At 52.2% G+C, this 24797-nt stretch overlaps 1 protein-coding gene across 2 annotated transcripts in view; it reads left to right on the top strand.

The window, feature by feature from the left end:
• Positions 1 to 24797, top strand: part of ADCK1 (aarF domain containing kinase 1) — a 127798-nt gene that overhangs the window by 87840 nt on the left and 15161 nt on the right. For both annotated transcript variants that reach the window (XR_012779703.1, XM_075531357.1), the window contains exons 6-7: positions 13934 to 14092; positions 17724 to 17840. Coding sequence is in view for 1 of the 2 variants with exons in the window: in XM_075531357.1 (XP_075387472.1) it covers positions 13934 to 14092; positions 17724 to 17840 (276 nt within the window). In the remaining variant the exon portion in view is untranslated. The remainder of the gene's footprint in view (positions 1 to 13933; positions 14093 to 17723; positions 17841 to 24797) is intronic.

The following is a 24797-nucleotide window of genomic DNA, read 5'->3' as shown; positions in this document are numbered from 1 at the left end:
GGCTGGGTAGAGATCAGTGTGTACATGTGTGTGGGGTGGGGGCAGGGGCAGAGAGGGGAGGCGAGAGAAGTGGGCAGCGGAACAGCCTACAGTCCAATGGCCTCTATTTTCTGTCTGAAGTAGGAGGCAAGACCATCTGCTGAGAGGAGGGGGTAGGAGGTAGCATTGGAGACTCGAGGAGGGGACAGGCTTGGAGTTGCTCTGTGTGCAGTGGAAAAGGGAGCTGGCCAGGCATAGGGAACAGGCTTTCCGAGTGGTCCTTGTGGCCGGAGATGGGTGGCTAGAGCAGGTCCTCTTGGGCCGGAGGATGGCTGCCATCTTTTCCCTGCTTCCGGCCGGGCCGGCTGCCTGGGTGACTTTGGCTGTGAGGTCAATGGCAGTGGCAGCCATCATAAAGATTCAGCCTCTCCCTCCTGGAGATCAGCGCCAGATGCTGTGCTTGGGAACACACAGCCTAAGTCGGTGGTGTGTGGGGAGCACAGGTTCCTAGTGGGGCCTGGGGTCTGCAGGAGCCTGGAGAGGAGCAGGGTGGGGGGGGGAGGCCCCAGGCCCCAGGCCCCACCCCGTGGACCTCAGCACCAGCAGGCAGGTTGGTGCCAGTGGTAGGCTGGACCCTGCCTCTTGTGGGACTGAAACTACCCCTCGGTTGGTCCCCCTGTGCTTCAGGAGCCCACCTGGAAAGCTTATTTTATATCTGAAATGAGTGTTGTTACTATTGTGGGCCAGACCCAGAGGGGGTCCTAGCCGCCCTGAGTGGGGCAGACTGGTGGCCTGAACCCACCACAAGGCCCCTCTGGGGACAGGCCAGGCAGTCTGTTCTGAGAGGTCACAGCTTTGATTCCCCCCATCACCAGTGGCTGGGCTTTGGGGCAGGTGCTCAGGTGTCCTTGGCTGGGGATGCATGGTGGCTGGGGTCCCTGGGGTCCTTTGAGCTGCCGGGTGCTTTAAGGCAGGGGGAGGCCCAGCTCCTTTCTGCACAGCTTCAGGCGTGTCTCCCCAGGCCCACTGTAGTTGTATTACTTATGCACCCTGTACTCCTCTCTCCTCAGCTGTCCAGAAAGCTCCACCAGTGCCCCACCCAACCCAGCCCACCCAGCCAGGGGTCATGGCCTGTCCCGGAGAGGAAGGCAGTCTGATGAAAGGAATTCAGCCTGGATGGGGAGGGACGGATAAACCTCACCCCCGAATAGTTGCAGTCCAACAGGGGCGCCCATAAAGGCCAACGCCATTCTGCGGTGAAGCACGAGGCCGGCAGGACTGAGTCTTAGGTGACAGACAGGAGGTGGAGGCTACAGGTGGCATCAGGACGCTCTGCCGTCAGGTCTCAGAACATCCAACCAGAATCTGTAGGAATAAGCCCCACCAACCTGTGTTCTTGCCCAGCGGGTGGTCTAGGCGGAAGTTGCCTATCCAGCTCCTCATTGCGTTGTGGTGCTGTTGTTTATTCTTTTAATAGACTGTGTATTTTGAAGCTGTTAGAGAGTTTCAGAAAAATCCAGCGGAGGGTACAGAGAGTCCCCTTCCCCCCTGCACATTGCCTCACTTATCAGCCCCTCCACCCTGTGTTGGGTTTATAGCAGGGGTACTGCTGGGATGGTGGCAGGGGCCGAAAGAGCAGACACCTGCCTGTTACTCTGGATGATGGGCTACAGTACAAAGGCTTTTCGTTGAGGGGTGGCACCCAGCACTTTTTCCCCTCTGCAAAGAAGGCAGTGGGCCAAGTAAGTTTGGGAGCCTGTGGGTAAGAAGCTACGTTCTCTTCTTCGTCCCTCTGCCATCTCAGCCCCTCGGGGTCCTGGTGACACTCCAGGTGACGGTCCCTACACTCCCCTGGCCTACATATTAAAAAGAAGGAAGACTGTCTCCCAGGAGCCCTCTCCCCAGTGGAATGCCCCTCCTTTCTCACTGGCCAGAACCAGGGGTCATGCCCAAGCCTAGCTCGGCCGTGGCGAGAAACATGGGAACACCTTAATTGGCTTAGGGGTGCCTTCCTTGGAGGGCAAGAGGGGTGCACCAGGCTGGGTTCCAAGAGTAAGGAGGGGGAGGCTCGCGGCTGTTAACTTGGTTCCCGGTAGCATGCGACACCTTTGGGTTTTGCATCTCCTGTGAAAATGGCCTTCTTGACGGGGGAGAGAACATTCTTTGGGATAGACGCTAGCTGGCTGGCCCAGCAATGGAGCTAAACCCTCAGTCAGTGGCAGCGGCTGCACCTGATGGGGTTGGGTGTCTGCACGAGAAAGGAAGCACACGAAGGGTGTTGTTAAGCTTTGTCATCATCGCCTGATAAATCCCTTATAGTCGGGGCAAGTCCACTTCCAGATGCACAGCCAGTGGCTCGTATTGATTTGCGGGGCTGGCCCCAGCCAGACTAATTGGGCCCAGAGGTTGGAGCAATGATTCAGCAGGAAGGGAGGCCTGACGAGACCAAGTCTCGTCTGCAGGGCTGCTTCCCTGCCCAAGGTCGCTGGGAGCTTGCACTGTGACTCCACTGCCTGCAAGCAGAGCAGGGCTGCGGCGGTCCGGGAGCCCATGGCAAAGTCATTCTGCCCTGGTCCCAGGGGTCCCACCCAGCCTCCCTCGCACATGCCTCTCAGGCTCTCAGATGGGTGATGAACAAGGGCTGTGTCATTTGCCGTGGAGTCGAACGCATGGTGGGTACCACGACCCTGAATGGAGCTCAGCTGTATTAGAGAGGGCCTCTATGGCCAGAGCCCCAGAACCAAAGCCATCTGGCAATCTCATCAGGCGCCCCCCAAGGGACTCTAAAAATAAAGACCCACGCCAGTCATGTTTTGGACTATTTTTGAGCGGCAGTTTCAGTGCATGCTGTCTGTCATCTTGTTTCTCTTCTAAATGTGTTGATTGAGCAGTGGGTGGCTAGGTAATGTTTTTGTTAGCACAGAATCCAACAGCGGATTTAATTTTTCAAAATATATCTGGGGAGAAAAACAATCCCAAGACATAAGCCATCCTATGGAACCTACTCTTCGCCCTATAATTCTGTTTTCCAAAAAAAAAAAGTGCGCACTTTAATAACTTATCAGAACAAAGATAGACCCCATGAATGGCAAGCTATTTACATCCCTCGGAATTGATTTTTGGATCCTTTTCAAATATCCATCTTTTTTTACCAGTTGGGATCGGTGCAGACATTCTATTGAGTGAGCTGTTTTTCCATGAAACATTATTTCTTTTATAATCTATAATGACGCGATAACAGTAACTCGTGTTTCAATTGCATTTTACAGTTCACAAAGCTCTCCCTTTGCTTATCGCGAGCTTCCTATTGTGCGGGCGCGTACTATGCTGCGCGAGGCAGGGCTGCAGGAGAGAAGCAGGAAAACCCGGGCCCAAAGCCTGCAGGCAATGGTTGACAAGCTCTGCCCCCTCCAGAGCTACCTCCACCTCTTACACCACCAGTGCCCGTCTTGTGGCCCAGGCAAGAGGAGGACCAAAGTGCCTCATGGCACAGGGCCAGGCTCATGCTGCTGCTGCTGCTGTCTGCTGTCCGGCGGACACAGACGGTTAACATGACAACAGGACTGCCCTGTCGGGACTCCGTGGCTGCGGTCTTCATGGGAACAGATCTCCGACCTTTTCTTCTGGGGAGCTGCTGGGTGGGTGTGAGCTGCCAAACTTCCTACAATCATTGCGCCACCAGAGCTGCTTCACAGTGTTGATGGGTGCTTCCAAGGAAGTTCCAATGGATAGGGACCCCCATGGGGACAATGGGCCAAAACACACCCGGGGCCTGTGCTGTCCTCCTCATCGCTGTGAAGTCTGAGCCCATTTCCCATTGAGCATCTTCCTTTTCCCGGGCCATGCTGACTCACAGCGACCCTGTAGGACAGGGCAGAACTGCCCCCGTGGGTTTCTGAGACTGGAGCCCCTTGTGGGAGTAGAAAGCCTCATCTTCCGCTTGTGGAGCGGCTTGTCTTTTTTGAAGTGCTGACCTTGCAAGTAACTCACTCCACCCCCTGGGTTCCTTCAAGTAACTCACTCCACCCAACAAGTAGCTCACTTCACCCAACAAGCAGCTCACTCCACCCAACAAGCAGCTCACTCCACCCCCTGGGTCCCTTCCCAGCTGTGTCAAAATCAGCCAGACTCAGTGCCATCGAGTCAATTCTCACCCCTAGCAACCGGGGAGGACAGAGGAGAGCTGCCCCTGCGGGTTTCTGAAACTGCGTATCTTTATGGGAGTAGAAAGCCTCATCTTTCTCCTGCCCCATCTAGGTACTAAATCATGATAAGCTCCTTTTTTATCCCATTACGAATAGTAATCACTAGTTTTCAAACTTATGTGGCCCTCATTTTTTTAAATCAAAAGATCATTTTATTGGGGGCTTTTACAACTCTTATAACAATCCACACATCAGTTGTATTGAGCACATGTGTACATGTGCTGCCATCATTATTTTCTGAACATGTATTTTCTATTGAGCCCTTAGTATCTGCTCCTCTTCCCACACCCACCGTGTGTGACCCCTTGATAAATTAGGAATTATTATTATTTTCATAACTTACACTGACCACTGTCTCTCTTCCCCACGGGTTCTGTTGTTTGTCCCCCTTGGTGTGTGTGTGTGGTTACGTGTTGATCATAGTGATCAATTTCCCCTTCCTCCCCTCCTCTTCCCACCATCCCTCTACCCTCCATTCCTGTTCCTGGATTCCGTGTGTCACGAGCTCTCTCTTTTTTTAAATTGTTTTATTAGGGGCTCATACAACTCTTATCACAATCCATGCATACATCAATTGTGTAAAGCACATTTGTACATTCATTGACCTCATCATTCTCAAAACATTTGCTCTCCATTTAAACCCCTGGCATCAGCTCCTCATTTTTTCCCGTCCCTCCCCGCTCTCCTCTCCCCTTTCCCTCATGAGCCCTTAATAATTTATAAATTATTATTTTGTCATATCCTGCTCTGTCCAATGTCTTCCTTCACCCACTTTTCTGTTGTCTGTCCCCCAGGGAGGAGGTCACATGTTGATCCTTGTAATCGGTTCCCTCTTTCCAACCCCTTCTCCCTCTATGCTCCCAGTATTGCCACTCACACCACTGATCCTGAAGGGATCATCCGCCCTGGATTCCCTGTGCCTCCAGTTCCTATCTGTACCAGTGTACATCCTCTGGTCTAGCCAGACTTGCAAGGTAGAATTTGGATCATGATAGTGGGGGGCGGGGGCAGGAAGCATTCTTAACTGTATCTGTGCACATGCTCTGATCTAGCCGGCAGTGAAGGGCAGGACTGGGGTCATGATAGTGGGGGGTGAGGAAACCTCAAAGAACCAGAGGAATATTGTGTGTTTCCTTGGAGCTATACTGTGCCCTGGTTGACTCATCCCTTTCTTGTACACCTTCTGAAAGGGGATGTCAAATTGTCTACAGATGGGTTTTGGGTCTCTCCTCCGACCCCCCTTGTTCACAACAATATGTCTTATTTGTTTGTTTTGGGTCTTCTAGGGCCTGTTATTCGCCCTTATCGACACCTTGTGATCGTACAGGCTGGTGTGCTTCTTTGGGGTGGTCTTGTTGCTTCTCTGCTAGATGTGGCCCCCAATTTTTGTGTGATATAAGGGGGCTTCAAATATTCATGGAAAAATGGAATAGAAAGATAATGAAATGTTTCCATGAACATTTTAAAGCTTCCTTGTACTGCTGTGTGGGCCACAGTGGACTTTTCCTCCCAGGAACCAGTGGACCCCCGGAGGAAAATGGTATTAATATTTAATCTGGAAGAAATGACTCATTTTGGAACATACCTTGATGGATTCGTAAGTTTTGGGTCAAGTAGACAATTCTGATGCATTCTGAACCCACATCTGCACCCCACCACGAACACTTGGCTACCGCAAAAGGGGAGGCAGAAACAGCCTACAGGACACAGAAACAACTCGCCCAGGCCTCGGGCTCACACACCATCGCCATCGGAGGCACCAGATTCCAGAGGGTCCCATCTGGGGGTGGATAGGAAGAGGCGTCACAAAGAGGTTCATTTGTTTATTCAACCAATAGGTTCAAAGAGCCTGAGAGTCCAATGGTTAAGTACTGGGCTGCTCACAAAAAGTTGGTGGTTGTAAGTGGCCCATGAGCAGGCACTGAGGAAGAACTGGAGATGCACTACCATACAGAGGACCCCCAAGGAATCCCTCCGGGGCATTCCCGTCACGCGGCCTCACTGTGTGTCAACCACACGCGTCTTCTCGGCAATCCCCCGGGGCAGATGTGAGCAGGCATGTGGCTACCATTCAAACTCACATCAAACTCACTGCCATCGAGTCAGTGCTGACTCACAGTGACCCCCTGTGGGTTTCCGAGGCTGTAATTGTTATGGGAGTAGAAAGCCCAGTCTTTCTCCTGAGGAGCTGCTGGTGGCTTCAAACTGCCGACCCTACCGATCACAGCCCAACTCGTAACCACAGCACCACCAGGGCGATTCCCTAGAACTTCCCGTCTCCCTGAAACTTTAGAAACAGGAAAACTCTTACCCATTCGGGTAACACGAATATGAACAGATCATTTTTTCAAGGGGAGGATAAACCCTTTGAAATATTCATTTATTCATTCATTCATTGATTCAGAGATTCATTCACATGAGTATTCAATAAACATCTGCTGGGTGCTGCGTGGGTGCTAGGCACTGGAGACAACATGAGCTGGGGGAAGACTTTTATGGAGAAACTACATTTTGGAAGGAAAAACCCAAAAGTCAAATTGATAACAACACCTGTTTTATTCTAGCTGATTGCATCTGTTGCCAAACAGGAGCAGGAAAATGAATCTGCTTAGGGTAGGCGCTTAGGAAGGGAAACGGAGTGAAAATAGCAGGTAGAACGGAATCACTGTTTTTTTTTTTTTAACCTCTCCTCTCCCGGTGAATTTTGAGGGGTGAGCGAACCCCCTGCGTTACGTAGACCATGATGTGTGTTCATTTTCTGGGCTCCGTGGCTGGGGCCAATCTAAGAACTCTAACTCCCATCTCCATTAACGTGCTTGGCCTACCACCCCCTTTGCAGAAAAAGAGTTACTCAGCAGGGAAAACTTGTAACGTGCAGGCATCTGCTTCTGCAGACCGCCCCCACCATTGTCCCAGCACCCCTCAGGGGAGCAGGTTGGGAAACAGGACATCAGGTCCTCTCCTTGTCCAGTCCCCGAGGGCGGTTTCCACTTTAGTGCTGCTGCGGACGTCATGCTTGGTACAGTATAGGGCAGCGAGCAAGAGGAAGGCCCTCGAGGTACATGGACATAGTGGCCAGACACTGGCCTCAGGCAAAGGAACCGTTGTGAGGATGGGCGGGACCCCCCGGGCTGTGTTTCGTTCTGCAGTGCATGGGGTCAGTGCGGGTCAGAGCCAACCATGGCACCCAACAAGGACAACTGCCCAGTGACATCACACACAGCCCCATGGGGGCGCGATGAACCCCATTCCTGGTTTCTAACCCTGCCCCATCACCTCAGTGTTAGCAGTGCTGTCAACTAGGTGGACCCATGAAGTACTTTGCTCATTTGTGATTAGCAATTAATATTAACCAATACAACCTATCACTGTGCTTATGATTGATGGCATTAGATATTCATAATAGCCAATAGTTCTAATAATGACTAATTATGTCATCGATAAGTAACAGAACAATCTAGAGTGCCATTCAGTGCCGTTTTCATATTAATGATAATGAAAATTTTTACCATGAAAAATGATCCGACAGTAAATGATGAGAAATTATCATTTAGTCAGAAGTTTCCTCCCCTGGTGTAGGTGTCGGCCTCGCTGAATGGTAGCCACATGCCTGCTCACATCTGCCCCGGGGGATTGCCGAGAAGACGCGTGTGGTTGACACACAGTGAGGCCGCGTGACGGGAATGCCCCGGAGGGATTCCTTGGGGGTCCTCTGTATGGTAGTGCATCTCCAGTTCTTCCTCAGTGCCTGCTCATGGGCCACTTACAACCACCAACTTTTTGTGAGCAGCCCAGTACTTAACCATTGGACTCTCAGGCTCTTTGAACCTATTGGTTGAATAAACAAATGAACCTCATTGTGACGCCTCTTCCTATCCACCCCCAGATGGGACCCTCTGGAATCTGGTGCCTCCGATGGCGATGGTGTGTGAGCCCGAGGCCTGGGCGAGTTGTTTCTGTGTCCTGTAGGCTGTTTCTGCCTCCCCTTTTGCGGTAGCCAAGTGTTCGTGGTGGGGTGAAGATGCCTAGAGCCTGCCTCACGTGTTGGGGCCTGACTCAGCTTCATGAGGCCAGGCCCCTGGGTCACCGCCTCTTTCTCTTCCAGTTGCATGTGGCACAAACAGAAAGAAACCAGATTGATTATCAGAAGGTCACAGGCCTAGCGCATGAAAGAGTATATCAGACTTAAAAGAAATTAGACGGAAGCCTAATGTAATTACTAAGGGTTTGGATGAAAAACGGATTATAATAACCCTGCATGATGACCTTTTAGCATGGTGTCTGATACAATGCCTGGGACACAGGGCTTCTAACAAAGCTGACGATGCCTGGGGGCCTGCTTTCTGTTGATTGCTTTTGTATTTTGCAGTGTCAGGCACAGCGCTGCAGAGCATCAGAAACCAGAAAAAGCCAAGCCTGTTGCCCTTGAGTAGCTCCTGACTCACAGGGCCCTGTGTGTGGCAGAGCAGAACTGAAAGCCACGGGAGTGGGGCGTCTACTGTTAGTCCCAATGGCTGTGATATCGCCAGACCTTTCTTCCAAGGAAGGGGTAGATTTGTAGTGAATAGACAAGCACTCAACCGTAGGCTCCTCCCAGGAACTCCTTACAGTGCACGAAAAACACCAGCCCAGTTTCCACGAAGTCAGCCCTGACCCATCCAGCCCTGTATGTTACGGAGTGGAACTGCTCATGAGCCTTTTCGTGGCCATAATCTTTGTGCAGATTGCCAGGCCTTTCTTGCACAGTGCCACTGAGTAGGTTCTGGTCTCTCCTGACATTAGCTCCAAAGTATGAGAGATGAAGTCTTGCCAGCCTTGTCTCCAAGGAGCACTCTGGGCTCACTTTTTCCAGTCCATATGTTTGTCCTTTGGTGGTCCAGGCCTTTCAATATTCTCCTCTAGCACCACATATTAAGTGCATCGACCCTCCTACGGTCTTCTTATTCAACATTTAACTCTCACATGCATGCATACGATGCACTGGAAAATACCAGGGCTTGGGTCAGGCGAACTTTAGTCCTCAAAGTAACGCCTTTGCTCTTCATTACTTGAAAGGTTTCGTGCAGCAGATTTGTCTAATGCAATCTATCTTTTCATCTCTTGACTGCTGCCTCCATGAGCCTTGATTGTGGATCTAAGCCAGACAAACTTCTTGACAACTTCAACCTTTTCTCTATGTATCATGGTGTTACCTGTCGGTCTAGTTGTGAGGATTTTGGTCTTCGTTAGATTGAGCTGTCATCCACAATGAAGGCTACAATCCTTGATCTCCAAGGTTGTGTCCCCTGAATATCACAGGTGGTTAATAAACCTCCCTCCAATGCTGATGCCACACTCTTCTTCAGATAAGCCAGCGTTTCTGACTATGTGCCCAGCAGCCAGATTGATCAAGGGTGTGCGAGGGATGCAACCTGATGAACACCGTTCCAGAGTTTAAACCCTGCGGTGTTCCCTTGTTCTGCTTGCACAGCTACATCCTGATCCATGTACAAGTTTGAATGAGCGCAATGAAGTGTTCTGGAATTCCCATTCTTCTCAAGGTTGTCTGCAGTTTTTTATGGTCCACACAGTCGAATGCTTTTGCAAAGTCAATGAAATACAAGTAAACATCTTTCTGGTTGGTATTCTATGCTTTGAGCCAAGATTCATCTGACATTGGCAATGATCGCCCTTGTTCCACATCCTCATCTGAATCTGACCCGAACTTCTATGCCAGTGTGCTGCTGTAGCCGCTGTTGGATGATCTTAAGTAAAATTTTACTTGTGTGCGGTGTCAATGATACTGTTCCATAGTTTAAGCATTCTGTTGGCTCATATTTCTTTGGAATGGGCCCAAACATGGACCTCTTCCAGTCAGTCGGGCAGGTAGCAGTCTTCCAGATTTCCTGGCACACATGAGTGTGCCCCAGTGCTTCCTCTGCGTGTCGAAACATTTCCATGGTATTCCAGGAGTCCCGGGAGCCTTGTTATTGGCTAATGCATTCAGGGTAGTTGGAACTTTTTTCAGCACCACTGGTTCTTGTTCATATGCTGCCACCTGAAATGGACTGTCGACTCGTTCTTTTTGGTACAGTGACTCTGTGCATTCCTTCCTCTTCTCTTTGACGCTTCCTGCATCAATCATTATTTTGCCTGTACAATCTTTCAAAATTGCTATTCGAGGCTTGAATCTTTTTCTTGAGTTCTTTCAGTTTCAGATATTCTTCCATTTTGCTTGTCCAATTTTAGGTCCTTGCACATTTCCTTGTAATATTTGGCCTTGTCTTCTTGAGCTGCCCTTTGACATTTGCTATTCTGCTCCTTGACTTCATCCTTACTTCCATTTGCTTGAGCTACTCTCTGATTAATAGGATGTTAATCACAGAATAGCTAATAGGATGTCTCTTCTGACATCCACTTTGATCTTTTCTTTCTTTCCTGTCTTTTTAATGACCTTTTGCTTTGCTCATGGGGGATGGTCTTGATGTCCTCCACAGCTCATCAGGTCTTCTGTGATTAGTGTTTAGTACGTCAAGTCTATTCTCGAGATGGTCTTGAAATTCAGGTGGGATAGACTCAAGGTCATATTTTGACTCTTGTGGACTTGTTTTAATTTTCTTCAGCTGATCCTGAGTTGGTGGTCTGTTCCATAGTCGTCCCTGGTCTGGTTTTAGCTGCTGATACTGAGTTTCTTCATCATGTCGTCCCCCAGGTGTAGTCAGTTTGATTTCTGCGTATTCCATCTGGGGTAGTCCATGTGTGTAGTTACCTTTGTGTTGTTGGAAAAAAAAAAGGTATTTGCTATGAATAAGTTGCTGGTTTTATAAAATTCTATCCTGTGACCTCCAGCTTCATTTCTATCACCCAGTCCATATTTTCCAACTGTTGTTCATTCCTCTTTGTCCCCAACTTTTGCATTCCAATCACCAATAACTATCAATGCATCTTGATTGCATGTTTGATCAATTTCCGGCTGAAGTCGTTAGTAGAGTTCTTCAATTTCTTCATCATTAGCTTTTATGGTTGGTGCATAAATATGAATAATAGTCGTATTGATTGGATTTCCTTGAAGGCAGTAGATATGATCTGATCACAGATAGCATTGTACTTCATGATGAATTTAATAAGATCCTTTCTGACAATGACGGCTACTCCATTCCTCTTGATTATGCAATTTCTGCCATAGAAAATCATATGATTTTCTGATTCAGAATGGCCAGTACCAATTCATTTCGGCTCACTAATCTTCACATGTTCCATTTCATTTTGACACCATTTCCGAGTGTCCTAAATTCATGTTTCACACATTCCAAGTTCCAACCATTAGGAGATTTTTGCAGCTTCTCCTCTTGACCTTGAGTCGTGTCCCTTCAGCAGATGAAGATCCTGAAGGCTCTGCCCCACAGCCTTCACTGGACTCACGTCATGGTCGGCTCCCTTCCAAGGAATCGTCTTCTCTTCCGTCACCTTTCTGGTCCTCCCGGACCTGAGAGGCCCGTTGCCGGCAGCAGCTCCGACAAGGGGCTGCCTCCTTTGTTTGGGCCTTCAGTGTCGGACAGTGGCTCGAAGCCATGCAGGTTTTCAGCGGCTCCTTTCTCCAAAGTGGAGAGCCGAGTCCTTCTTCATTGTCTGCTCTCAGTCTGGACGCGCCGCTGACACCCTGCTGGCGTTAGGAACAGCAGTGACTTAGCTTCCCCGCATCACAGCAACACACCAGCCGCCACTGTAGGACACAGTGACAGACAAGCGGTCAAAGAGACTCATTGCTGGGGCTCAGAAAATTATTTTATCAAGATGGAATGAGGAGAGTCTCCTGGACAGAGAAGGCCACACTTCTTTATTGTCGCTCGGTGACACTGAGTTGGTCCCAACTCACAGTTTTGACAATAGCATGAGACACTTCCCGGAGCTGTGTCATCCTTGCCTTCGTCTCTGTGTTCCAGCCCCTGAGGGCAGCCACTGTGTCAGTCATTCTGGACCCCCTGAGGGTCCTCCCCTCTTTCGCCGATTCTCTAGCAGGCACACTGCCCTCCTTGGGGGGTCGGGGGGAGGACTTGTCCCTTCTGACAACATGTGTAAAGTAGCCGATTCTCTAGCAGGCACAGTGCCCTCCTTGGGGGGGCGGGGGGAGGACTTGTCCCTTCTGACAACACGTGTCAAGTAGATGAGACGCAGTCTCACAGCCTCGCTTCGAAGGAGCGTTCTGGTTGTGCTTTTTCCAGGACAGCTAAGGGTTCGGCACCAGCGCCAAACTCAAAGGCGTCAGATCTTCGTTCTGCCTTACTCACTGTCTGCTTTCCCCTGTGTATAAGGTGATTGGAAATACCGTGGCTGGGCTCAGGCACACACACCTTCATCTTCCAAGCGACATCTTTGCTTTGTAACACTGTAAAGAGATTTCTTTGGGTAGCAGACTTGCCCAACGCAATATGTCATTTGATTTCTCGACTGCCACTCTCCTGGGCATTGTGGATCCAAGTACGTTGAAATCTGTGAAAATGTCCCTCTTTTCTCCCTTTATCCCGATGTTGCTCATCGATCCCGTTGTGAGGCTATTTTCTTTGTGTTGAGACGTAATCCGCACTGAGGTCATAGGCACCCAGTTCCTGCTTATTGTCCAGCCAGCCATTGAAATGGATGTCCTTGGGGAACTTGGACTACATTTGATACCAAGAGTTATGAGGAATGTAGGTCCAGGGGCCTCCCCAGACTTGAAGCAGCTATAGTGTTTAGGAGAGCGGGAGAGTTGCTTTGAGCTTCCTCCTGGGACACTGGGACATCTTCCAAGGGCCTGGCATCACGTTGGCACACCATCCACGGAGCCTTTGTCTGTGATTTGCTGAGACCTCCCTGAGTGTGGTGGGCGGGGGGGGGGGGCATCCTCACAGTCCTGCACACAGAGAGGTCTGTAGATGTCACTGGTCTCTGGTCTTCCAGCAGTGCTTTGTGTCCGGTCATTAAACCAACACTTGAAATGCCAAACAGACTTCTCCAAACCGCTTTTCCTCACAGCATTGCTCCAGAAGCTACCACGAGCAGAAACCAAACCCACTGCCGTTGAGTCGATTCTGACTCATAGGGAGCCTCAGGTCAGAGTAGACCCATCCCAGGGGGCTTCTTGCAAGGTTAGATCGCATTTACAGAAACAGGTGGCTTCTCTCTCGACCGTGAAACAGCCGGTAAGTTCAAATTGCTGAACAGTTGAGCACTTAACCACTATGCCACCAGGACTCTGAAGCCACGGCCCACGGGACGGAATTGCCTCAAATCCAGACTTCCAACTTGAGTGTTGAGCCTCCTCTCCTGTTCCTCTTGTTTTGTCCAGCCTTTCCCCCCCATCCCAATTCAACTTTTAAGCTCATGCACTATTTCTGACATACAGAGAGCATAGCAAACAGTGTCCAGTTTCCCCTGCTGACTGACATTCTGCCGTGTCCCAGCCATGTGATGCGGTCTGGGGCCTGGACACTGCAGCCGAGGGAGGGCCTGGGCCACCCCCTGGGGACCAGCCCTATGTGTGTGCCAAAGAGAACAGTCCTGTGCTTTGGAGGGGGTGCCATCAAGGTCGTGGGAAATGTCGTCGTCATCTTTTAATTCCGTTCTCCCACAAACCTCTGAGGTCCCTTGAGCAGGGTTTGGTACTGTATCCTTGGTTTCAGACATCCCCTGGGAGTCTTGGAATGATAGGTCCCCTGCGCTCGAGGGGGAGCGATGGGGCTACTGGGCAGATCAAGACCGGGGAGGACTGACAAAGCCTTGGTGGGTTTCAGGTGCTTGTCCTGGCCGTGAAGCAGCTCTTCCCCGAGTTCGAGTTCATGTGGCTGGTGGAGGAAGCCAAGAAGAACCTGCCCCTGGAGCTGGATTTCCTCAACGAGGGGCGCAACGCCGAGAAAGTGGCGCAGCTGCTCAAGCACTTTGACTTCTTGAAGGTGGGCAGGGCAGCGGGGGGCACCATGGTCTGGGGGGAGGATGAGCTCTGCCCGAGCAGCCCCCCGTTCAGAACGCAGGTGGGAACTGTCTTTCCCAGGACAAGTGATGTGTCAGTCGAGTCTTACCCTCAAGCACTTCGGGGCAGAGCTGCAGAGACGCACCACGTGTGATCATGGGTCCACCCACCCGCCTCCCCACCAATGTCTGCTGACTGATCCACATCGAGAGACCCTCATCACTGCCCCAGGGCCAACAAACCATGGCCTCTGCTTCTGCCAAGCAGAAGATGGAGACATCAATGAGGGTGGCAATTAGAATTACTGAGCTCTGAAACACTTCACCTATGTGTTTCTGTGCATTTAATATGCACTCAGTTCTGCTACAACGAAACCCCACCACATTGTGAAAAGCCACACAACAGACACCACAGGGCGTAGGGGCAAAGTGGGGGTAGAGATACAGCACTCACAACCTCCTGTGACCCCAGGCACATCAGGCTGCAGGGTCTTCAAGGGCTGATTTTGGGGGGTGGGGGAGAGAGTTTCCAGGTCTTTCTTCTGAGGCACTCTGGCCTGGATTCAAACTGCCAACTTGTGCTTAGCACCTGCTGAGTATGTTTTCCATTGGCATTGCCTAGGGACTCAAACGAGAGAGAGAGAGAGAGAGAGAGAGAGAGAGAGAGAGAGAGAGAGAGAGAGAGAGAGAGAGAGAGAGAGAGAGAGAGAGATACAGGAACCTGGTCAACATGCGATTCCAGTTTCCCATGTGTTCGCTGGTCAAGCAGTACTTGATGCTGCAGTGCATGTGGCACTCCACCTTGCATTTGCTTGGGGGAGTGGGCTTGGGGCTTGCCGCGTGTGAGGTGTTGTGAAGTGGCAGGGCAAAGATGGGGAGCAACAGATGCAGACGGAGGCAGCTCGTCACCCGGGGTGAGGATGGAGGTGTGTGCTGACGTTTTCTGCATGCACCTCGTATTTCTCCCAGGTGACGTTGCTAACTGGGTGCTGTGATCAGATGGTTCCCTAATGTTTCAATCACATCGTGGCAAATGTGTTACTTCTAGAAGTGACTGTGCCGTCAGACCCTTGGGTGGCAAGCAGTATCAAACGAGGCAAGGTCCCAGCCCTCAGTGCTGCGGTGTGTTGGATATAATAACAGCTTCCCAAGTTCAGAAGAAGGGATGCCCACAGGACCAGCAGACCCGTGACTATCAGGAACCCCACTCCCACTGGGCTGGGGGGAAGGCCACAAGTGTGGGGTTCCCATGCGGGGTAGTCTATGCTATGAAAGGGAAACTTGCCTCCCCCGGCTGCTCAGGAGGGGTGGTTTCCCAGAGGTGGTGGCCAGGGCTTGGTGGCGGAGTGTGTGTGTTGATGGTTTCTCTGTGCCGGCGCTCTGCAGACCCCTTACAGATTACAGTGGTGGTCACAGAGTCGAGGAGCCAGGCCTAGAAACCGCTGGACTCCTGCTCTGGTACGCTGCTCAGTGCATTCCTCTGGCTCTTCCCCCAGAGCACTCCTCAGAGCCAGGCCTAGGAGCCAGGCACACGAAACCATCTCCTCCAGCGTTCCCATGGAAACAGCGAAATCATCCCCTAGCTGGGGCCAACTAGTGACTGCCAGACCAAGACATGTAATAATCATAATAACACACAGTTTTGAAAAATGGGTAAATAATGTGGTGATTCGTCTCACTGCTTCCAGCACCCTTCCTATGACAATGGGGAAATTAGGCTCCCGAGTAATTAATTTTGCCTAAACACATAGCAAGTGGGAGGTGAATTTTGCGTGGCGAACCTAGTTCACCTCTTAGGACTGGAGAGAAATGTTTGTTTTGACCCTGGCACCCCCTCCCAGCATCTGTGCGTAAGTAAGTCTCAGCAGAGCTTACCTCGCAGGGTGGGAGGCAGCCTGCACTTTGGAAAGTGGGACTTACTGACCCCAGCCCTGTGCTGTCAATCTCCGCGCTGCAGACAAGCTGAGCAAGTAATCAAGGTGTCGGGGAGACATGGTGTGGACAAGGCACAGCCCCGCTCAGTGGTTAGGGCTGGGCATGCGTAGATTCGAGGTGTGTGTGTGTGTGTGTGTGTGTGTGTGTGTGTGTGTGTGTGTGCAGCGAGACTGGTGGTAGACTTGAGGAACATCCGGGGACCAGGTAGGCTGAGAGACGCCTATGGCCACAGGGTTGGGGAGCAGAAGGGAAGAGCGTGCATCTGCGTACCTGGGATTGGGGGCAGGGGCTGGGTCATGGGCTGGGCATGCCGTGTCATTCCAGCGTCCCCTTAGTCTGAAGGTGCCACAGAGCTTTTGGACAAACTATTGCTTTCGGAGAAGCCCTGCAGTTTCCGAAGTGTCTCAAAGGTGAGGAGCCACTGGTTTGCGACAGTGAGCTGAGCCATCCCCACTGCTTGCCAGTGCCACACAGCAGGACCTTGCAGGTTGCCGTGACTCTGTAAGCTCTGCCATAGGCATTTCAAATGACAGCAGGGTCCCCTGTATTTATTTAAAGGGTTACGGCCGTCAGGCTCTTCCCCACTCATAGCCACCCTGTAGGACTCCCTTGGCCTTCCCAGGCTGTAGACCTGCACAGAAGCAGACAGCCTCATCTTTCTCCTTCAGAGCAGCTGGTGGGTTTGAACCAAAGACCTGGAGTTGGGTGTTGGCCAGGGGAAAGGGAGGGCTGGGTTAGAATGGAGCACTGTCTGCTCCCGAGGGCTGGAAGACAAGGGGCTTGAGAAAACGTACAAGTCCCTGACCCAGTACTCTGGTGCGTACTGGCACAGCCCGTCCCGTGCACGTATCTCACAGGCATAGGAACTGAGGCTGGGGTTCAGGCAAGGAGCTGGAATGGGTCTGAAATGAGCCCGAACCCGACTTGGCAACACTGGCTCTGGCCCGGGTATGAGGACACTCCTATCTTTCCCTCCAACTCCCAATTGTAGTTTGGGCCCTTTGCTAGGTCTGGCAGCCACAGAGGGGCCAGAAAGCCAGCTGGTGGCCCCTGACCAAGAGGAAAATTGGTGCAGTCCGGCAGTGCTGACTCCAGCCGTCCTGTCTCTGTCTGAGAGGAACTCTGCTCTGTGGGGCTGCCAGTGGCTGCCTTGTGGAAAGCAGATGGCCAGATCTTCCTTCTGCCGTGGACTTGAACAGCCAGCCTTTCTGTCGGGAGTTAAGCTCAAGTCCTTCAGCACTCTTGGACGTTGAGCCCAGGCTCGCAGCAGCCTCACACTCCAGAGTAGAGTGGAACTGCGTGCCACAGAGCGTCCAGTGACAGTGAGCCCAGTGGAAGCAAAGTGCCAGGCCTTTCTTCTGCGGGACTTTGGCATGGATTTGAACTGCCAGCCTTTTGGGTGGTAACTGAGCCAAGCCATTAACTGTCCTGCCAGGAGCCAGGGGTCTCTGGAGAAGTGGAGTGGGGCGGGGCACTGGTCTTCCCTCCATTTCCCGCCCAGCCGTGGCCATGGTCTTGCTTGGCCTCTTCTCTTTTTGTAGGAAGAAGATCTCTGCTATCTGAATCCTTGTGGCCCTCACCCCTGCCTCTGTCCATGTCCCTTCCCCCTGCCCCTCCCTGTGGCCCTCGCCCTTGGCTCCCTGCCCCCTGGCCCATCTGACCTGCCCTTTCCCATTCCAGGTTCCCCAAATTGACTGGGAGCTGTCCACCAAGAGGGTCCTGCTGATGGAGTTTGTTGACGGTGGTCAGGTCAATGACAGGGGCTATATGGAGAGGAACAAGATCGACATCAATGAGGTGAGGCCTAGGGCTCAGTGGCTGCTGGGGCCCAGCAAGGGGGTGGTCCCAGTTTGCGCAGACATGGCCAGGATGAGGCCTTGACATGTGGGGCATGTGGGAGGGAGCCTGAGTGGCAGAGCACATTGAGCTGAAAGGTCAGTGGTTCGAATCAGTCTTCTGGTGAAAGACAAGGCTTTCTGCTCCCTTAAAGGCTTAAAGTCTTGGGAACCTGCAGGGGGCAGTTTTATTGTCCTGTGGGGTCTCTCTGAGTTGGAGTTGACTCTCTGGCAGGGGGTTATGGTGTGGCCTGGAGGATCAAGCCTGTAGAGTGGATAGAGTTGGGCTGGAAGCCTGGATCTCTCTGGCTCTGGGGCTTCTCGGAAGCCACAGTGGGAGGGGGTGCTGCGCAGTACACGGAGCAGCCACTACAAACTGGAGGGCAATGCAGACTGAGTCCCACCGGCAGCCTTCTGGGGAAGCTGCTGCTCCCAGACCCCCCTTGCTTCACCTGAGGCAGCTCCCATCATCTGGCTTGCCTGTGGGGCGCCTGCGGCTGGCTGCACTCAGAAAGAGTCCTTCTGCTTGGGGGACTAGCTCCCCTCTCTCCAGCCCTTTGCACATGGGAGCAGCACTCGGAGGAGAGCCATTGTCCCTGTGAGGCCCCCTGCCTCACCCTCCTTCTCTGTTGGCCCTCCAGTAGGCACAGGGGGGTGGGGGAAGGAAGGTGGCAGGAACTGGGGGCCTGTGCCCACCTGGACCCTTGACTTAAAGCCATTGGCTCTGGTTTGGGAGGCGTGGACGGGAGGTCACCTTGTAGAGGAACCGGGGCTCTGCCTCCCGGTCAGCAAAGAGCCCAGAGCCCCTCCGCCCCATCTGCTAGCTCCTTGGCATTTACGTAGGACCAGCTGCCTTGGGATGTCCAGTCCAGCAGCACCCCCAACCCCACTCCTCTCTCCAGAGCCAGTTCAGCCCCAGGCACTCCCGGTGTGGAATCTGTGGTGGCTCTGGTTTTTAAAGACACGGACAAACACAGAAAGATGTACTTTGGGGAGCTGCTTGCTCGGGGACATGGAGGAGGAGGGCAGGGGGGCTTGGGGTGGTGCCTGCAGAAGCCAGAGCTCATCTCTTCTCGCTTCTGCGCTTCTTTGCAAGCGCATTGCAGGTGGAGGCTCAGAGACACAGAGAGCAGAGGTTACTTGCTGAAGGTCATACATCTCATCTGGCCACTGCAGCCCATTTTCACATGGCTGTACCATGAAACTACCAACCAGACCATTCTCCAAATCATTTCCAGCCCACCCAGCACGGCTCCCTCATAGGCCTTCCCAGTCTGCACCCCCAGGCCAGCAGACCAGACACTGTTCTGACTCCGGTTCCCATGGGTTACCCCTGCCCCCTGTCGGACTGCACATAAGTGGGTGCGCTGTCTGTGTTTGCATAGCAGACGTGGTCTTCTCCTAGAATTTCTACTCTGGCCCATTGGTCTCCTGGCCCATCCTTGCAATAATACCACACCATCTTCATTCCTTCCTTACCCCCCCTGTCTTTGGCCTGTAGAGTTTTCGTGACTGTCGTTGGGAAGCACATTGGTATTCTGAGATGATGTATTTACACTCGTTTCCACACACAAATCCCAGGCTGGGCCTGTGTTATTGCAGGTCACCACATGATGTTTCCAGTGGATTACTGACAGGCTATACTCTGCAGAAATTAATTTCTTATGTCTCTTACAGCCAAGCATTGGCCTAGAAGACAAGGGAGGGAGGGAGAGAGGGAGGGAGAGAGAGAGAGAGACTGACTCCATGGTCTGAAAGCCTGAGACAGAAGTCTGAGGTGCTAAATGCCTCCCTAGGTTTTAAGAACACTCCAGGGAATATTTTGGGTTGAAGGCTTAAACATGATCTCAGGATGATTGTTCCAGGGGCTCCTCCACCCTCTGTAGCTCTAGAAAGCCTGGAGTTCATGAGAACTTGAAATTCAGTTTGCATTTCTCTTCTTCTGATCAGGATTCTTCTATGGGATGGCTGATCAGCGTTTAGTACTGCTAGCTGGGTACCATCTAGTCCTGGGGTTCTCCTGACAAAAGGCGGTGGTTGTTGGTGGGAGCAATGAGCCACACCTCTGTTGTCTCCTCCTTCCTCTGTTGAAAGTGATGATCCATCGGCCACACCCAGTCTCACTCATGGATGTCCAGTGGAGAAGGCCAGGAGCACTGTGGGGTGGAGCGCTCCACAGGTGGTCCGGAGCCCCCTGTTAGGAGGCCGGAATGGGGCTGCTCAGCGGAGCTCCCTGGGTGCTCTGTCCCCAGGCAAAGAGGCACCCCCCCCAGGAACCCTCTCCTGTGGGGAGCCAGCAGCCCGCAGGGGCCATCGTCCCACCGTGTGTCTCTGAGCACAGCCAACGGCGCCACAGGTCCTGACCCGGTGATCATATTTGCCAGTCACTCGAAGAGCCGGGGACAGTGACTGCCATTGATCTCATTAAAAGTAAAGGTCGAGCTGGAGCCGCTCTCCGGGCCGGCTGGAGCCTTCTCCAGCCACAGAACAGCTATTGATTGCAGGACCTTTATCGAAGGTTAATTGGATTTCAGTGAGTGTATGTTTAAGACCCAGCCTGGGCCGAGGACCAATTTAATTTGTGGGAAATTAGCCAAGAGAAAGGTGACAGAGTTGGGTGCGTGAGGGAGGTGGGACTGGTGACTGGTGGCCTGGGGGACGGTGGCGGTGGCGGTGGCCATCTCTGAACCATGGGCCCCAGCCGGCAGGCTCATGCATGCGTGCCTCCAGAAGCTGGCAGCCATCTGGGGAGACCAGGGGTGTCCTCTGTGCTCTGCATCCCCATTGCCCCTGCCACCACTCAAGTCAGCCTCCCTCTCCTGCCAGGCAGGGTCAGGAGGAGGTCCTGGGGGACCTCTTTCAATTTTGCTTTTAGGGCCTCCTAGTTCATGGGGCACCCTGGGCCTCGGAGACCGGAACAAGCTGACTTCCCTACCAACCTAGGGGCCAGGCTTTCTAATCAGTCGAGTCACTGCTGACCTCCACCTGTCAGCCTGTCATCCTGGGGTGCCATTCTGTTGTGATGCTGGATGTTAGGCCACCAGCATTTCAAAAGTCAGCAGGGTCACCCATGGACAGCAAGTTCCAGTGGAGCTTCTGGACCAAGATGGATTGGAAGAAAGAAAGGCCTGTTGACCTATGTCCGTAAGTAAACCCATGGAAATCCCCCGGATGGCAGCATAGGGTTGTCTGGCTTACCTGCTTTGGACCTCAGGAGGGGTCAGTAGCTGGAGAAGAGCCCCGTGCTGGTGAAGTGGAGGGCCAGGTGAGGGAGACCCCTGGTGTAAAGGATTGGCATCATCGTGAGTGTGCTCCGTTGTTGAGAACATCGCTGTGAGTTGGCATAGATACCATGGTGGTGCACACATCACCCGCCAGTAGCCACTGGCTCCCCTGGCAGACACGGCCGCTCCCTTTCTTTTGGCTGCAATCATTGACTGTGGGTGGGGTCTGCATCCTCTTTCCTAGTGGGATCCATGGGAGTGGAGCTAACGGAGTGGGCTTCCCCTGCCGTGCTTACCCAGAGGCCCCCTGCAGGGTTTTGTCTTTCTGCTAGCTTCACAGTGCATTCCATGCCATGGTAGGAGTGCTAACAGTGTCCCGCGTTGGTCTCTGAGTGCCTGCCAGTTTGTAGTCGCAGTTCAGCGGGGCACAGCAGCAGTGCTAAGGCTTCTCAGGGCTGGTCATGGCGGGAAGAGCAGAGCACCTCCCAGTCAGGCTGCGGGGTTCTGGTGACCCCGTTACCTGGCCAGCGCCCTTGGGCAAGTGACTTACACCTGGAGTCTGAGTCGCTTCATCTCTCCGCCACAGATGATGTCAGGTGCTGTGACCTAACAGAAGGAAACACTGCCCGGTCCTGTGCCGCCCTCACCGTGGCTCTTCTCTTGGAGCTCATTGTGTCAGTCCATCTTGTTGAAGATGCCCCAATAATTTACCAAGCATGAGGTCCCTCTCCAGGGACTGGTCTCTCCGGACAACATGTTCAATGAATGTAAGATGCAGCCTCTGCACAGGGGTCCTCAAACTTGTTACACAGGGAGCCAGGTCACTATCCCTCAGACCCGTTGGAGGACCGGACTATAGTTAAAAAACAACAAAAAACTGTGAACAAATTCCTATGCACACTGCACATATCTAATTTTGAAGTAAAAAACCAAACGGGCAAGAACACCCGGCGTGCCGGATAAATGTCCTCGTGGGCCGTAGTTTGCGGATGCCTGCTCGAAGGAGCCCTCTGGTCATACTTCTTCCAAGACAGATCGGTTTGTCCTCTTAACAGTTCATGGTACCATGAATATTCTTCACCAGCACCGCAACTGAAGTGCATCAGTTCTTCTTGGGTGTCTCTCATTCAGTGTCTGCCTCTTACCTGTTTATGAGGCCACGGAGAATAACATGGCTTCTTGCAGGTTCCCAGCTCTGTGGAGTCGGTTACTCTGCTCTGTGCCACACAGAGTTTCACACCAGAGCATACTTTTTAAGGTAGGAAAACCTGGGAGCTGAATAACTTGGGATGGTTGGCCTATCTCCCAAGCGTTGGCAAGGTCAGTGATAGTAGAGTAAGTTGTCAGGCCCCAGCTTCTCATCTGAAGTGAAAGATTTTTTAAAAAACATGTGGAACCCCAATTTTCTCATTGAAATACCCAAATGTAAAGGTGAAGAGTATTTCTTTAGATTTACTTGATAGAAATGTCTGTAAGTTGTATTTTACGTTGCAAAATATATCTTTGCACCTGAACACTTGGAACTTCATAGAGTTTCTTGTTCAAAGTAGAGTAAACATCTACAGAGAAGGACAAGGGAAGCTCCATGACTTGGGTCAGGCACACCTCAGTCCTCCAGGCAGCGTGCTTGCTCGTCCACCCTTTGCAGAGGTCTCGGGACCAGATCCGCTTACCCAGCGTGCCCTTTGCTCTGCTGTCTGCCCAGTTCACGAGCATAGGTTGTGGGTCCCACCAAGACAGAGCCCTTGACCGTATCGGTCTTTTCTCCATTTACCGTGATGCTTGTTACCTGCTGTTTCCGGTTGAGAGGAGTTTGCTCTTCTTGACATTGAGTTGTAATCCACACCGAAGGCTGCAGGCCTTGCTTTTCATCAGCAGGTGCTCCCAGCTCCCCTCACTCGCAGCAAGCAAGGTTGTGTGGCCAGCGTATCACAAGCTGTTGTTGAGTTCTCCTCCCATCCTGGCGCTGCAGTCTGCCTATCATCAAGCACCCGGTGACTTGCTCAGCCTATGGATTGAATGAGGACGGTGAGAGGATGTGACCCAGTCGTTATTTGAACCATGCAGTGTGCCCCTGTACCACGTGCACAACTGCCTCTTGATCCACAGTGGGGGGAGGGGGGACAAAAATACTCCCCCAGGGCATTTGAGTGAATTCTTTATCATTCATAGGTTCTTTCTTATTCAGAGCAGCGTGTCTTCTCCCTTTGGGAGTCTTTACAGGCCTCCTTTGAGCCTCTCCTTGCCCACCCAGGACTGCTGTCTGAGTACAGAGACTTGGAGGCGGAGTTATAGTCATTAATGAGCTTATGGAGGCCCTGCCCATAGGCGAAGCCCTGTGCTGCCATCCCGTGCTCCCCCATGTGACAGCCACACCACCTTGGCTTGAAGAGCGGGGTGCATGCTTGCTTGGCATCAGCTCCCACTTTCGAGGCCTCTCTGCTGGTGGAAGGGGCTCAGAAGATGGGGGACAGGGAGCAGGTAATGCCTGAAGGCCTCGTTACTGAAAGCACCTCCTTCCATTGTACCCCATCATCCCACGCCTTTAGAAGCATGGGGATGTTGGAGGGTCTCAGTGCCGAAGGGAGGCTCCAGGGCCTGGTGGGGCTTTCTTTGTCGGAGTGGGAAGTGTGTGAGCTGGTTCTCCAGTGTGCTCATGCTGGCGGAGCCACTAACTTTTGAGGCTGTCTTTCAAGACCTAGCTTGTGACCTTTTATACAGTGGGTAGCAGTTTGGTGGTTGAAGCCTAAAGCCTGGGCCCCAGTGCCTCAGCCCATGTCCAATGAATGCCCTCATTGCTACGGAAATCCACCCTTGGCCCACTCACCCTCTGGTGCCAGGAGGAAACGATTTGCTAAAGGAAAGGGAAGCATGTCGGGAAGAAACCCTGCCCCCGTTAAATTTTTTTTTTTTTTAATACTGACCAAGGCAAGATGGGAGAAGGCGGAGGCAGTGGTGATTCCATGGTAGAACCCTCTCCTTCCACATGGGAGATCCAGGCTCGATTCCTGACCAGTCCACCTCACGCGTAGTTTGGCTTTGACACATGTGGCATGGCTGTGATGTGGGAGCCCACGGGACAGCAGCAGCCCCTCGATGGAGAATAGACCCCAGGGGTGGTTCCTGGAGCTGAGGGAGGGGACTGTACCCTCTCCACCTGTCCCAGCTGGGCAGAACCTGGAGGAAGCTGAGATTGTAGCACCCTTCTCCTTACTCCGAGGTGACGTCTGCGGTTATTCTGATCCTGCGACACCACCCTCTCTCCGAGATCTTGGCCATGCTTCCAAGACACCCCTAAGAACATAAATAGAATTTCCCTTGGGGGTGGGAATAAATTAATCTATACAATTATAGAATAATTAAAGTATTTTCAGCCAATTCAAGTTTTGAGAAAAATCCCGAAATAACTCTTTGATTTAAATATTATTTGGTAAATTCATTCTTTACTCAGCCTTTGTGAAGCTGCCTGGGCTCCTCACCCCCCGCCGTTAGGGAAGGCTTTGTGCTTGCACTGGAGTTGCATGGGAGCGGCACGTTCCTTTGACATGGAACCATGGGAAGACTTGTCACTGATCTTTCCCAGCAATCTAAGGAGAGCCTCTTCTGCATCCGCAGTCCCAGTGCTTTCTGGCTAGCGACACGACCCGGTTTTCCCGCCATGATGGTAGGTCTGGTCTCCCAGTGGAGTGCCTTCA

Source organism: Tenrec ecaudatus, chromosome 14 (assembly GCF_050624435.1).
Source record: "Tenrec ecaudatus isolate mTenEca1 chromosome 14, mTenEca1.hap1, whole genome shotgun sequence".
Taxonomy (NCBI): domain Eukaryota; kingdom Metazoa; phylum Chordata; class Mammalia; order Afrosoricida; family Tenrecidae; genus Tenrec; species Tenrec ecaudatus.
The sequence above is the reverse complement of the archived record's forward strand: the minus strand, read 5'-3'. Positions and strand labels throughout refer to the sequence as shown.